The 13,362-nt window shown below is 50.7% G+C and overlaps 1 protein-coding gene across 5 annotated transcripts in view; it reads left to right on the top strand.

The window, feature by feature from the left end:
• SGSM3 (small G protein signaling modulator 3) overlaps positions 1–13,337 on the top strand; it is a 32,383-nt gene extending 19,046 nt beyond the window's left edge. For 4 of the 5 annotated variants that reach the window (XM_075077925.1, XM_075077912.1, XM_075077918.1 and 1 more), the window contains 13 exons: positions 583–810; positions 1,755–1,809; positions 5,451–5,578; positions 5,876–6,031; positions 6,579–6,633; positions 7,066–7,115; positions 8,393–8,545; positions 8,644–8,714; positions 9,059–9,107; positions 9,430–9,515; positions 9,887–10,009; positions 11,635–11,695; positions 12,113–13,337. In XM_075077925.1, coding sequence (XP_074934026.1) covers positions 583–810; positions 1,755–1,809; positions 5,451–5,578; positions 5,876–6,031; positions 6,579–6,633; positions 7,066–7,115; positions 8,393–8,545; positions 8,644–8,714; positions 9,059–9,107; positions 9,430–9,515; positions 9,887–10,009; positions 11,635–11,695; positions 12,113–12,196 — 1,299 coding nt within the window. In that variant the 3' untranslated portion in view covers positions 12,197–13,337. Of the gene's footprint in view, positions 1–582; positions 811–1,754; positions 1,810–5,450; positions 5,579–5,875; positions 6,032–6,578; positions 6,634–7,065; positions 7,116–8,392; positions 8,546–8,643; positions 8,715–9,058; positions 9,108–9,429; positions 9,516–9,649; positions 9,731–9,886; positions 10,010–11,634; positions 11,696–12,112 lie in introns of those variants that run through there. The other variant, XM_075077936.1, reaches the window with a different exon arrangement.
• The last annotated feature ends 25 nt before the right edge of the window (positions 13,338–13,362 follow it).

Here is a 13,362-nt window from a genome sequence, read left to right on the forward strand (position 1 = left end):
TGATGGCACTGTTGAATGCTTCAGATCATCAGCATTGTCCTGAGTATATTTGATTTGGCTGGCTTACAGCCAAATCTCCTGATCTGCTTTTTATGCGAAAAATAATTCTGTGGTTCAGCTTGCTGTGTGAAGGGCAAGGGTGAGCCTGCTGGGATTAAGGGCAAGGTGGAGCACCGTTTGACGTGGTGGGTGTTCTGTAGTGTGTGAAACAGAGCAGCTTCCATTCCCTTGTCCCCGGCAGGATCCCTGCTGTGCACAGTCCTGGCGGTGGGTGCAGAATAGCTTCTGTTTTGTCTTTGCTTGCAGATTTGACTTCATTTCAATGATGGATGCTGTGATTTAAAAACATGCCAGCTAGAATTTTGGGATCACATCTCAGTGCAGTAGAGTAGTAAAAGATGCTGTTCCCTTCCCATAGGTAGCTTGGACTCTCCCTACTGAAGTTTTTATGGAATTATCTAGAGGCACCTGCATTGTTTCTGGCCCAGGCTGTACACTGAACATAAAATTGCATCTAGTAGCCCCAAGAGTATAGGCGTCGTGCTCGCTGTTCTGTATGGCAAAATGACTGCATTGTTGCAGGAGGATGAGTTAATCCAGTCCGAGAACTCTGCCTCAATCTTCAACACGCTTTCGGACATCCCAAGTCAGATTGAAGATGCAGATGTGTTGCTGCGGGAGGCCATGCGCGTGGCTGGCTCACTGACAGATGTGGCGGTGGAGACCCAGCGTCGCAAACACTTGGCCTACCTCATTGCTGACCAAGGGCAGCTGCTCAACTCCAGCACCACTGTCAACAATTTATCCAAAGTGAGTGCACAGAGTCCCATCTGCCTCTGCTGCTCCATTTTTACCGTCCCCTTATGTGTTCCCTCCCAATTGCTGTTTGGGAGCAAGAGGTGGTCCTGCCTGAGAGGATTTTAGCTCCAGGGTGACCGTGTCATCCAGTGGAGAAAAGGTATGGGGAAGTGAGGGGGATGTCTGCAGTAATGAAATGCTGCCTGGTTGATAAATCCCCAGGTGAAAGGGATATTGACATTTATTATAATTATCATTAATGAGAGTTACGATGGAAAGTGAAGCATTTTATTAATGGAAACTAAAGAAACAACATACACTTTTGGCAGAATTTGCTTGGAGCATGCAGAGTAGGAACTGGAGCTAATCCATTAGTAAGAAACTGATACACTAAAGTAACTCTGGAAGGTAGAGTCAGAAAACAGCAGCAGACTTTGAGAAGCTGAATAAAAAATGCACCTTTTTGTAATCTTGCAGTACAGTCTGCAGTTGCGGACATAGTAGCTCATGCTTGTCAAGCCTGTGTGAAAGATATATTCTTGATGCTCGTCTGTGTTCTAATCACAAGCCACTCCTGCAATTCTAAAATGTAATAGGCATCCACTTAGAAATTTATATATAATTACATGTAGAACTGCTTTTGGCAACGAGTAGAGTTAGAACTAAAATTATTCAGTTGAGTCATGGTTGATTCTTGAACTTCAATTATGCTTTTGTAATAATTGAGCTATAAATAACCCATTGCACATGAAGCAGATCAAGCAGCAGAGCTGATTCATTGCATTAGAACTAGAACAACTCCTGTCTAAAACTGCCAGTTTGCTTGCCTGCCCCTTCCAGTGGTGGCTGTCAGGACCTCTTGCCCAGAGCTGCCCTGTGAGGAGGACTGCTTTATTTTTATTTCTGAAATCTGTCCTAATGTGTGCACTTTGTTCTGACTCTTCCCTCTCCCTCAGATTGTGCGGCGCAGGACTCAGCGCAGGAAATCTGGCATCACCTCTCTGCTTTTTGGTAAGGACGATCCTGTGCCTTTCATGTGGTGTTGATGAATATAGCAGCCTAGGAGGGAGGGGAGTGCGTGAAGCAGGGAAACACTGGGACAAAGGAAGAGGAGAGGAGGGAGACAGAACTGGAGAAGGAGAGGGAAGTAGTTGTTCTTTACTTTCTTGCTTTGGTCTGAGCTCAGAAAGTGAATTCTAGGTTAGATGGTTAGTCCTTAAATGGTAACTAACAGCGGGCTGCAGCTCAACTCAGCTGTAATGTCCTCCTTGCACTTACCAACAGGTCAAACACAATTTCTGGCAGACCATATGCGGTCCACAGGCTGGATGTTGTACTCTCCTGATCTTACTCTGCTCAGTTCAGGAACATCTCTGAAGATCTGAGACAGGGCAGGATCGTCCAGTGTGTCACCCATCAAAATTTATAAACATAAACATCACTGATGTTCCCCCTTACTTAGTCTGAGAGTTCAATGTTGTGAACGCTTTTAAGTCTTAATTTTCTTTGCTGACAAGCTAAGCCAGCATATGTCCAGAAATCACAGGGCCAGAACAGGTTTTGCATGGGTTTAAAAGTAACTTGCTTCTGTGACTCCATAATAGCCCTTTCTATTGTAAGCCTCACTGTCACTGCCTTCCTTGCAACTGGTTAGCTTGCTTGAAATTGCCACATCTCACCACAGAAATTGTTTTTCCGGAGGAAGACAACCTACTGAACTTACAGGGTTCAAACAGTGTTCCTGTTGTGGTTGAAATGACCTGAATAAATCTGAAACTGGGTTTTACTGGTCTTTTTCAGAGAAGAGCTTCTCTGGTGTTCTCCAGGAAGCTGATGTGTTGTCACACGCTTGCTACAAGCACATACAGAATTACATATAAAAGTTATGGTAGAAGACCAATGAAGCTGTAAAGTCAAGCATGCAGAAATGAAGAAATGTAGGAAAGTTGCTTGTGCAACCTAAACACAGGCCTCTTATATGTAATGTTATCATACAGTCAGTACAGACTGAACCGGCAGGGAACTTAGCTGCCAAACGCATCTTTCTTGTGTTTCAGTCTCCTTGACCAAGTTTCAGTAGCTTTATGAACGTGATAGTGAGTTATACCCATGCACAAAGATAAATTTTAAGTTGGAGCTTCAGAATCTCAGTGGTAGAACTGGCATGATTGATAGTGTTCTCTCATTTTAGTGGGGCTTCCTTACAGTGACTGTCATGTTTTTACCTAATATTATTCTTGGTAATTAAAATGTTGGTTAAAATAAAGAAGTTGTCATCCTGCAGCAGGTGACCAGAATGGAGAACTTCAGTGCAAGTGAAGGGAAGGGAAGCTTGGATCTGATAAATTCACCTTATATTGGCAACTGTCAATCAACCTTAAATCTAAAGTCTGCTGCCTGTGGTAGTTACTGTGTAGAGCTGGTGCATAGCCCTTGTCTGGGTGGGAGGAAGAACTTAGAGAACTTAATTCTTCTTCCTTAGAGTCACTTCCTTAGTAGTGATTTGGACAGGAGCCACAGAATCACAGGAGAGCTGTTTGGAAGGGACCTCTCGACGTCTGTAGTCCAACCTCTCCTGCTCAACGCCAGACTCTTGCTCATGCTAGATCACGTTGGTCAGGGCTTTCTGGAGCAGAGGGTCAAGGAGTTGGACCAGATTTCTAATGAAGGAATAGAAAGAAGAAACAGCGAAAGGTAGTTTGGCAGACAACAAGGGGTGTGTGTTGTCCTTTTCCAGTTGGATGGGCATTGCAACAAGGAAATGCAGGAGAGCTAGTCCTCCTCTCCACAACTGTGCAGCTAGTCAGCCTTTGCAGGCGCAAAATAGAGCCTCCTCACATGTGGTCGATCCTGCACTGGTTTCCTGTTTTGGAAATGTACGTGCAGGCGAGTTGGGTGCGGTGAGGTAAATCTGGTGGAAACCCCAGTTGCTTTCCTCTGTATCTTGTGTATTCTAAGGTGGGAGGGTGTGGAGCTTTGCTTCCCATATCTTCTGCTTGTGTTTGGGTGGGATTGATCTGAGTATAGAGAGAGGAGCACGGTATTTTGGCCAGAAGGGACTGAATGATGACAGAAAGAAATAGTGGTTTATGTACATGAGGACAGCCCACTGAGCTAGTGTGGCTGTGGCTGAGTAGTTTTTCCTTTAGTCACACTCTGTTTTAGCAACATGAATTTTCTGGGAATCCCCACCATCTGCATGATCACCTGCCTATTTAAAATCTTTGTATCTCCGAATCTGTAGTGAGACTTCTTATATGCTCTATTTCCTACCCCTGGCCACTGAGGAGGAGGTTTTGTTAATTTTAATTGCTTGGACTGGGAGGAAGTATGCCCTACAATTTTTCTAATCCAGAAGCAAAGTTCAGTTTTGTCTTAAGCTCTGTGTGTCTGATCCTCTAATAATTTAGCAAGTAGAAAACAATTATAAAAATAATTGTCATTCTAATTTTGTGCTTCTATTCATGTTCTTAAAAGTTTTTTAGTCTTTTTAATTAGGATCACTTGTGATTAAAAGATACTGTTAATCACTTTTCAATAACCAGAAGTTTCACGTGTTCATAGCTGTTGCAGCAGCTGTATAGCTCAGGCCACACTTTATTCGTATTGGTTTCTATAATGCTGTTAGAAGACAAGCAGAGTACTAATTTGCTAGCCAGTGATTTACTTGGGTCTTGCATAAAAGCTGTGTCTGTATAAAAATTGGAGTTCAGTGAAAAATACATTGGTTTAAATGTTGATTTTTGTGAATCAAGCTACCACATCTTCAGCATATTACAGAGAGGGCAAAAACAGATGTATGAAAATAACACTTTGAGTTTAAAACAAACAGAGGGGTTTTTTAGAAAAAGAAGCAAACAGTTCATTGCTCCCAAACATCATGTACCCAGTTTTTAAGACATTCAGATACATTAACTGCCTAAAGAATCCATCCCATTAGTTATCTTTCTGCATAAATTCATGAAGATAGGCTGTCAGAATTCCTGGGGCAATTAGTGACAGTTGAAAGATGTTTTTTGGTAACTTTTACTTTGTTCTTATGACCATTTCTATGCACCCAAAACCTTTGAAATCTGGCTCTTAGGGAGGTCGAGGTCTTAAGTAGATGGTGGCTTTTCTTTCGTGGCTCTGGCTTCTAGACTGACACAGGAAAGTGGGCTGTCTAGGTTTTTCAAATCTATTTCAAGACTCTGTGAAGAATGTGCTCTCAGCCTGTGAGGTATGCAAAAATCAAATAAGTTCAACGAAAAAGTGTTTCAGTTTCAAGAGGATTTCAGTTGAAGAGAATTTTCTAAAGTTCCCTAGTTTTGTGTCCCACCATTCAGCTGTCTATATCTGGATAGATGCTTCTCTAAAGCAGTACGTGGTACCTTGGTATACTGAGTTGTCCAGACAGATCAAAGATGACAACTTCCAGCTCCATATTTGGTTTGAAATACCAGCTCCTTAAAATTTGAGACAGTCAAATTGGTAGTGGTTATTTACATTACTGAATAGATTGGCAGTAAGTACCTGCCTTAGTGTAGGCACTTCTAATGTCAGGCTTCTTTAATTTCTGTAGAATCAATGATTTCTAATGTTAACAAAAATATAAATACCTCATACTTGTTTTCCTTCCCTCGCCTTCCCTCTGGCTGTGTGGGCTCCCCCAGGGGATGACGACCTGGAGGCACTGAAAGCCAAGAACATCAAGCAGACGGAGCTGGTGGCCGACCTGCGTGAGGCCATCCTCCAGGTGGCACGGCACTTCCAGTGTGTGGATCCCAAGAACTGCAGCATTGTGAGTGGGAACAGCTGGATCTGCACTGCTGTGTGCTCCAGGCATGAATGTTGAGTGTCCATCACAGGACAGGGCTGTTCAAGTGCTCCTGGAATGCATGGGCTTGAGGAAGAGCACGCCAGGTGCAGCGGGTGGAGGGTGAGGGTTGCTCAACCCATCCCTGGTGGAGGAGGGCTGCGCTGAGCGGTTGTCTGCCTGCTAGGAGAAGGAGAAGGTTTGGGAACAGCTTTGGCAGATCAGCTGGGAGTGATTTGTTGCTTTTCATTCCTCTTTGCTCTTTATCCACATGCATGCTAGGATCTGACTCCAGACTACAGCATGGAGAGCCACCAGCAGGACCACGAGAACTACGTGGCCTGTTCCCACAACCGACGACGACGAGCTAAGGCACTACTGGACTTTGAGCGCCACGATGACGATGAGCTGGGCTTCCGCAAGAATGACATCATCACGGTGCGTCAGCCTATGAGACAGGGACCAGGGCAAGACCATGCAGAGCCAGCTTGTTTGGGATGCCTCACTGCCTCTTCGGCAGGGAAAGAAGGGAGGAGATCAGCTCAGAGCCCAGTTAGGAGTGCAGGGGAAGCAGTGGTGTTTCTGAGGGCTGCCTGGGGATGACGTAGTATGTTCCTGTGAGTGTTGCCTTGTGGGTCATTCTCAAGGCAACCACAAAGTCCCTTTGCTGGCTGCCGTACAGCTGAGCAAAAGATTGATTTGGTCCAGCCTGGGTCCTGGTTTAAGACTGTGCACTAAGCTGTGGTAAGACTGTAAAAGCATCCGTTTACCTTTGTGTGTCCCATCTAAAATTGGGGAAAACAGGGACAGCATTGTGTTTGCAGTAGCTTTTTTCCCTCGAAGGACCTGGGCCACATGAGGGGAGAACATTGGCAAAACAGTCGAGAAGAAAGCGGTTCCTCATTGTGCACACAGCCAGGCAGCTGTAGCCCTCCTGGCACTGCGCTCTCTTTAACCGGTGTTTTCTCCACTCCCTGTTTTTCAGATCATTTCCCAGAAGGATGAGCACTGTTGGGTGGGAGAGCTGAATGGGCTGAGAGGTGAGACCTGGGTGGGTTGCACTGGGAGAGTGGGGCCGGATGTGGAGCATACATTCCTCCACAGCAACTGCTCCGGCACGTTTGTAGCAAAGGCTCTGCCGGTTACCTGGAACATCTGCCAGGGACAAGGGAAATGTTAAAGCAGGGTATGAGAGCAGTGGTGCAGCCACCTGGTTACGTCTTGCAAACAGCAAGTTTAGGCTCCGTCCTCCTGGCACGGGGTGGTTGGGTGCATGTCGTCTCCGCTGCTTGCAGGCAGTGTCCTGTATTTGTCTGTTTCTTGCAGTTGTCTTAATTCTTGTCATTTTGAGGCTGCTCATGTCCTTCTTTGGGATTGGACCCTGTGAACTCTTCAGCTTCCACTGGGCTGTGGTCTTGTCTGCGTTAGAGGTTTCTCAGTGTCAGACTCGCTTCTTTGTCCATTCTTTATAGGTTGGTTTCCTGCAAAATTTGTGGAGATCTTGGATGAGCGGAGCAAAGAGGTAATTAAAAAAGCAAAACACAACAACAACAAAAAAAACACAACACAAAAAAAAAGGAATCATGTCATAGGTGAAAAGGCATAGTTGAGAAGAGCCACCTGTTTCCCTTCTTGAGTCTACTCTCTCTGGCTATTAAGCGCATAGTGATGTGATCAGGCAGCTTATCTTCCTGAGCCTGATTGCACAACTTCTGGATGCTGACCAAGTGGGGAATGAGGGCCTCAGAGGGCTGCAGGGGGTAGCTGAGTGTGATGCCTGGGCTTGCAAGGCCCCTAGAGATGAGCTTCACAAAAGCCGAGAAAGCAGCAGGCAGGTACGCAGGAGGATCCTGTGGGCAGCGTTTCTGCCTGCTCCCCACTGCCTGTGCTCCTTTGAGGCTGTGCCTGTGGATCCTGCTCATGCTTTGTGGTCACGACAGTGGATTCTCCCTGAGCAGCTGTGCCTGAGGAGCACTCTGTCTCACTTCCTCTCGCAACCAGCAGTGGTGAAATGCCACCTATTTAGAGCAGATACCTCAATATGGCCCCAAGGCTGGGGTAATGCATAGGAGACAAATGTCATCTGTTGGCCGAGGCAATTTGCCGGGGAAGTGAAAAAGGCCCTCTTCTCCCACTCCTGCTCAGCATTTTGAGTCCTTCCTTACCCTCCAAGGCTGACCTGAGACCCCTAGAGAGATGTCACTATTGACATCTCACTTGCTTCCTCACCTCCCTCTCAGGGCTGGTCCTTAGGTTAGATTACCTCTCTGTATAAACACACCCTGTACTGCTGAGCAGTTCTCCTCCCAGCTGTGGAAGCAGAGATACCACTCATCCTAATTTTGGAATATCCTTCATGCTAACAGCCTGTCAGGGTGATACCTCAGAGTGGTGTACCAGATGACTTGGGAATTCCCATCTGCCGCCATTTGCCTTGACATTTAGCAGCTTACAGAGTCCCAGAGACACTCAGTGCAAGCCCTTCTCCTTACAGTACCTACATCACACCAAACCACAGCAGCTCCTACATGCTGAATGCTGCCAGGATGGTGCTGGGGCCACCTGTGCGTTCTCATGGTTGGCACCTGGGCACAAAGGTCCTGGCAAAACCCAGGGGAGTAGCACTGGACATGATGCTTTATGTAAGAGCCAGCAAGCGCGTAAGGGGTTAAGGGAGGGGGAGCTGGTGGGCACCTGGGAGTAGAAGAGGTGTGCACAGAGAAGCTGTAGGTGAGCAGACCACCTCCGTGCTCTGCCCCCTCGCCAGTATGCTGAGAGCTGGCTCTTTGTGTTCCTCAGTACTCCATCGCTGGAGATGACTCAGTCACAGAAGGGGTGACAGACTTGGTGCGAGGGACGCTGTGTCCAGCCTTGAAATCTATATTTGAACATGGATTGAAGAAGCCATCTCTGCTGGGGGGGCCCTGCCATCCCTGGCTGTTCATTGAAGAGGTGAGATGTCTAGTTGCCTTCATGGGGCAGTGTTGCCAGAGGGCTGGGGTGAGGGGGCTGGAGGGCAGAGTGTACTGACTATCCCTCTGCCTTACTAGGCTGCAAGCCGGGAAGTGGAACGGGACTTTGACTCTGTGTATTCTCGCCTTGTGCTCTGCAAGACTTATAGGTAAGTCCACTTTATTCACATGAAGCGGCTGGGTCTGTGACCCGCTCCTGCGCACTCATCAAACTGCTGCTGCTCTGCACCTTGGGAAGGGTCGTGGTCTGCCCCATTCTCCTGACTATGTGGTGTCAGCAGGACGCTGTGCCCGTGCTGACTTTGGGCAGGTCCTGCCCCCTTCCTTGCACTCCTGTGTTTGCTTCTGGGGCTGTACATTGCTCTCTCATGGCTGCAGGATCACCTGTGGGCTCAGTGGTAGCAAGGGACCTGTTGGGGTACAGAGGGAGAAAGATCTGCTTGTGCCTGGGGTTCCTCCAGAGCTAGTTAGATCTCTGCTGTGATCTTTGCAGGCTTGATGAAGACGGCAAAGTCCTCACTCCAGAGGAGCTGCTTTATCGGGTGAGTGCTGCCCCCAGCCCAGCCAGAGCCCAGCTCCTAATGTGGGGAGTTTTCCCATGGAGGCTGCTGGAGGGTGATGCCCTTCTCTAGGGAGATGCTCAAGACCTTCCCTGATGGGAAGCAGAAGAGACACTGGGTGCCTGAGTAAAGGCAGACAGTGAAGCCACCAGGAAGGCTCAGCCCCTCTGATGCTAGCAGGTGGCACTGGGTGAGGGTGGGGAGCTCTGGGGACGGGAGCATTTGGCTGTGTATCTGAAATGACTGCCCAGCCCAGCCTAAGGCTAAGCTGAGAAGGTGGTAACCACATCTTCCCAACCTGCAGGCGGTTCAGGCTGTGAACATGACGCATGATGCTGCACATGCACAGATGGATGTGAAGCTTCGTTCCCTCATCTGTGTTGGACTTAAGTGAGTCATCTGGTCCTGATACCCCTGGGCAGAGGAGGGGTGTGTGAGGAGCTTGGGAGGAGGCAGAGCGGGCTTAAGGGCAGCAGTTGTTTCAGTCTACCTTAGGCCACAGGGTCTTTTTCTCCCTCTCACAGCAGCCACTGAGTGGGATCCTGCTCCTTTCTTGTTCATATGCTAGCCTGGCTCCTGGCTGGAAGAAGTGGCTCCTGGGCACTCCTGGCTGAGTGGCTCACACAAGTTTACTGGGTTATTCTGTTCCCACTGGGGACAGGACTGTTGGGCTGGGGTCAAGGCTGGGGCTGGAAACAGACTATCCCAAAGGGATTTCCCTGTCTTCAGCTGAGTAACATGCCTCCACCCCATTGCTGCAGTGAGCAGGTGCTGCATTTGTGGCTAGAAGTGCTGTGCTCAAGCCTGCAGACCGTGGAGAAGTGGTTCCATCCCTGGTCGTTCCTGCGCAGTCCCGGCTGGGTGCAGATCAAATGCGAACTGAGGTGAGTCTGTCCCCGTGGGCCTTGCCAGGGTCTGGAGTGGATTTCCTCCTCCCCTGCAGGAGGTGGCCCTCACTATGGCTGGCTTTGGACCCTGTCCAGTGAGTAGCAGCGTGGGCTGCCCAGACATCCCCGGTGCAGAGATTTCTTTCTGTGTGCTGAGGCAACAGCAACTGTCTAGACAGTTTAATGTGATGCACTGTGCCTGCCTGATCAAGAGCAGAGCTTGGCTCCTGGGGAGCCATCGTGACAAGCAGTCAGCCTCTGCCTGCCAGCAACCTCCTGCTGTGCCCTGCACCTATTCTGATGGTGGCTTTTCCAACCCCTGCTCTCCAGGTCCTCTGCCAGCCACTGTGAGTCCAAGCAGGGAATAGGGGATGTGCTAGCAAGACAGTCTGGCTGTCGCTGGCCGGGAAGGAGTCACTCACCAGCTGACTCATGGTTAAGCGAGGGAGCGGTGTCAGGGACTGAACATGTCTAAACCTCGCACAAAGCACATCGCTTAGAGCGCAGGGCACGCGTCAACCCTGCTTACTCCTGGCCCTCCTGCACCCTACAAAGCCATATCCAGTCCCAGGGAGCCACAGAGCAAACCCCCGGCCAGTATTGCTCCAGCCCTGCTGCTGCTGCTGCCATCCTGCAGGGACTGGCTTTTGTCCATGCCACCTGGTTGCCTCTGGCCCCAGAGGGAGCATCTGTGGGCAGGAGCAGGCCTGTGTGTACACACCGCTGGGTGCCCCATCCTCCTTGTGCTGCTGCTGTACGGGGAGGAAGGGAGTCCCTTCCACCTCTGTGCTGCGGTGTCCTGTGGCTGTTTTCTCACAGCGTGGGGGCAGTGCTAGTTCAGCACAGCCAAAAGAGCAAGTGGGACTGGCTCATGGCTGGGCCCAGGTTTGTGTGGAGCAGCAGCAGAGGTTTGTGCCGTATTTCTGCCAGCCAGCTTCTCATGGATGGTCTCGGCTCCCCCACTGCTGCAGGAGCTGGAGGAGACCCCCACGCAGGAGTTTCCCCTGAGCCTGAAGGACTGATGAGCATGTTGCCAGGAGGTCTGAGCTGTATTTCCCTGTCCTAGGGACAGGGTTGAGGCTGTGCCTGCAGCCCCTGCTTAGAGCTGGGTCCAGCTGAGGAAGCTCTGTGTGCCAGCCCCATGTGTCACTCATGCAGCGTGGTTAGGACACTTTTCTTACTCCAGCGAGGGGGGGGCTGCAAAAACTCTGAGGTGCTACTGGCCAGAGTCCACTTTCTGGGGAGGAACCTGGAACCCCCCGGCCCTGTTGCCAGCTGCACGTAGTCCTCAGCCACCCATGTGTGCCATCTAGCAGAGCCTGGGGCTGCCTGTGCCTCCCTGTGCTGCTGTGCCAGGCTCTGTAGGGGTTGCACTTGAGTCATGTCTTCCAAGCTTCACTTTCTGGCCTGGGCCTGGCAGGATGTAAAGTCCAAAGAGGAGCGAGGAAACGGGATGAGCGGCTGGTGCTGCCCTTTCAACACCAGCAAACAAGGATTTCCATCCTCACGAGCTTAGTGGTGTGCTGGGGCAAGCTGAGGAGCCAGTGCAATTGTGGGCACAGGCTGGGGCTGTGATCTGGGTCTGCGTGCACGTGTGTGTTACCATAGCTCTTCCATTGCAGAGTCCTCTGCAAATTTGCCTTCAGCCTCTCTCAGGACTGGGAGCTGCCAATAAAGAGGGAGGTGAGTAGGTGGCATCTCTCATTATCTTTCTCGGCCGCCGGCTTTGCTTACTGCCTCCCTTTCCCAGCTTTTTGCTCCAGCCCATCCTCTGCCTCCGTTTGCGCTGGCACTGGAGGCTGTGGACGGGGCTGCTTTCCCTGCCGGGGCAGGCTGTGCGCAGGAGCTGTGAGGCAGCGCCGGCAGGGGGTGCTGCCTGCCCCTGCCCGGCTGGGGCAAAGGGCACTGGCAAGCCCCTCCCTCCCCTGGTGCTCTCCAAACCACAGGGCCTCTCCCTGTTTCAGCTGCGCAGAGGTGGGAAGTGCAGAAGGCTGTTGTCTGGGTGCCAGAGCCCTCGTTGTGCTCTGGCTCTGCCCGCAGACACATCCTCCGCTTTTCTGGGGGTGGTGCCCTGACCCAGCTCTCTGTGTCATCCTGCAGGAGAAGGAGAAGAAGCCACTGAAGGAAGGGGTGCAGGACATGCTCGTGAAGCACCATCTCTTCAGCTGGGACATAGATGGGTGACCCACACCCCACCCCATCCTGGGGAACCTTCTCAATGGCGCACACTTCTCTCCCCCACCCCCATTGTGTCTCACCCCCTGCCCTCCCCCACCCCACCCACTTGTATCTGTGACAAAATCCCCCTCGGGGGGCTGCCAGGCCACCTGGGACAGATGGCAGCGGCACGGAGGGGCTGAGCTGCAGGCCCCAAGGAGGGGATGGCCAAGGGTGGTGCTGCAAAGGGACAAGTACGTTCTAGTCATAAAAACAGGTGCCCCCTCCCACCCTTCCCCATCTCTGCCACCGCCCATCTCCTGCTTGCCTCGGCCCTGCCTCTCCCCCAGTGCCTGGGGGAGCAGCCTGCCCCGAAGCCCCTCGTGTGCTGCCCCGTGGGCCAGTAGCCCTGTGAGCATGCATGCTGCTGAGCTGTGGCAAAGAGACAGCCCTTGCAGGGTGGCTTTGGTCTGTGAGAGCTGGTGCCACGGTTCGTGGTGGCACTGCGGGCGCAACTGGAACTGGGCGGTGAGAGACTCATCGTTGTACGGGAGCAGGGCGAGCGCGTCCCCTTCCATGTGCCGGCCGAGGGCTCGCGCCTGTCGGGGGAGGGATGGCAAACCCTGAAGCACTTGGACACGGTTCCTCTGACCTGGAGCCGGGGCTGAGAAGGGGGAAGCGGCTTCGACTCCATCCCACCTCCCTGGCACTGGTGTGGGGTGTTAAGAGGTGCCTGACTGCACCGGCCTGTTACTGCCATAACAGCCTTAGGGGATGGCCCTGTCTCCTCTGGGAGCAGGCAAAAACCACCCCTCCCCTGAACAAGAGTGTTTCATGCGGTCATTTTAGTCTCTAGGTGATTTTTACTGTTAACCAAAAAGCTGTAAATTAATTCCAAGAATGTGTATATTTTGGCACCATTGTAGCTCAGGATGAGGTTCAGGTTGGAGCTGGCTCAGGGAGACTAACTCGTCCCCGTCGCCCTGCGGTGGCAGCGGGGACGCAGGTCGGGAGCGGAGAATTGCTGCTTTGTGGTGGTGGCTCTGGATATGGAGTCTGTGACTTTCTACTGAAAGCGCTTGTCTGTGAGCACAAATTACTCATGAAATGACACTAGATTCTTACTTTCATTTATTCAGTGGGTTTGTAAATAAACTACATCTCGGGAGCGTGCTGGGCTTTGGCTTTTTCTT

This window comes from Phalacrocorax aristotelis, chromosome 1 (assembly GCF_949628215.1).
Source record: "Phalacrocorax aristotelis chromosome 1, bGulAri2.1, whole genome shotgun sequence".
NCBI lineage: Eukaryota > Metazoa > Chordata > Aves > Suliformes > Phalacrocoracidae > Phalacrocorax > Phalacrocorax aristotelis.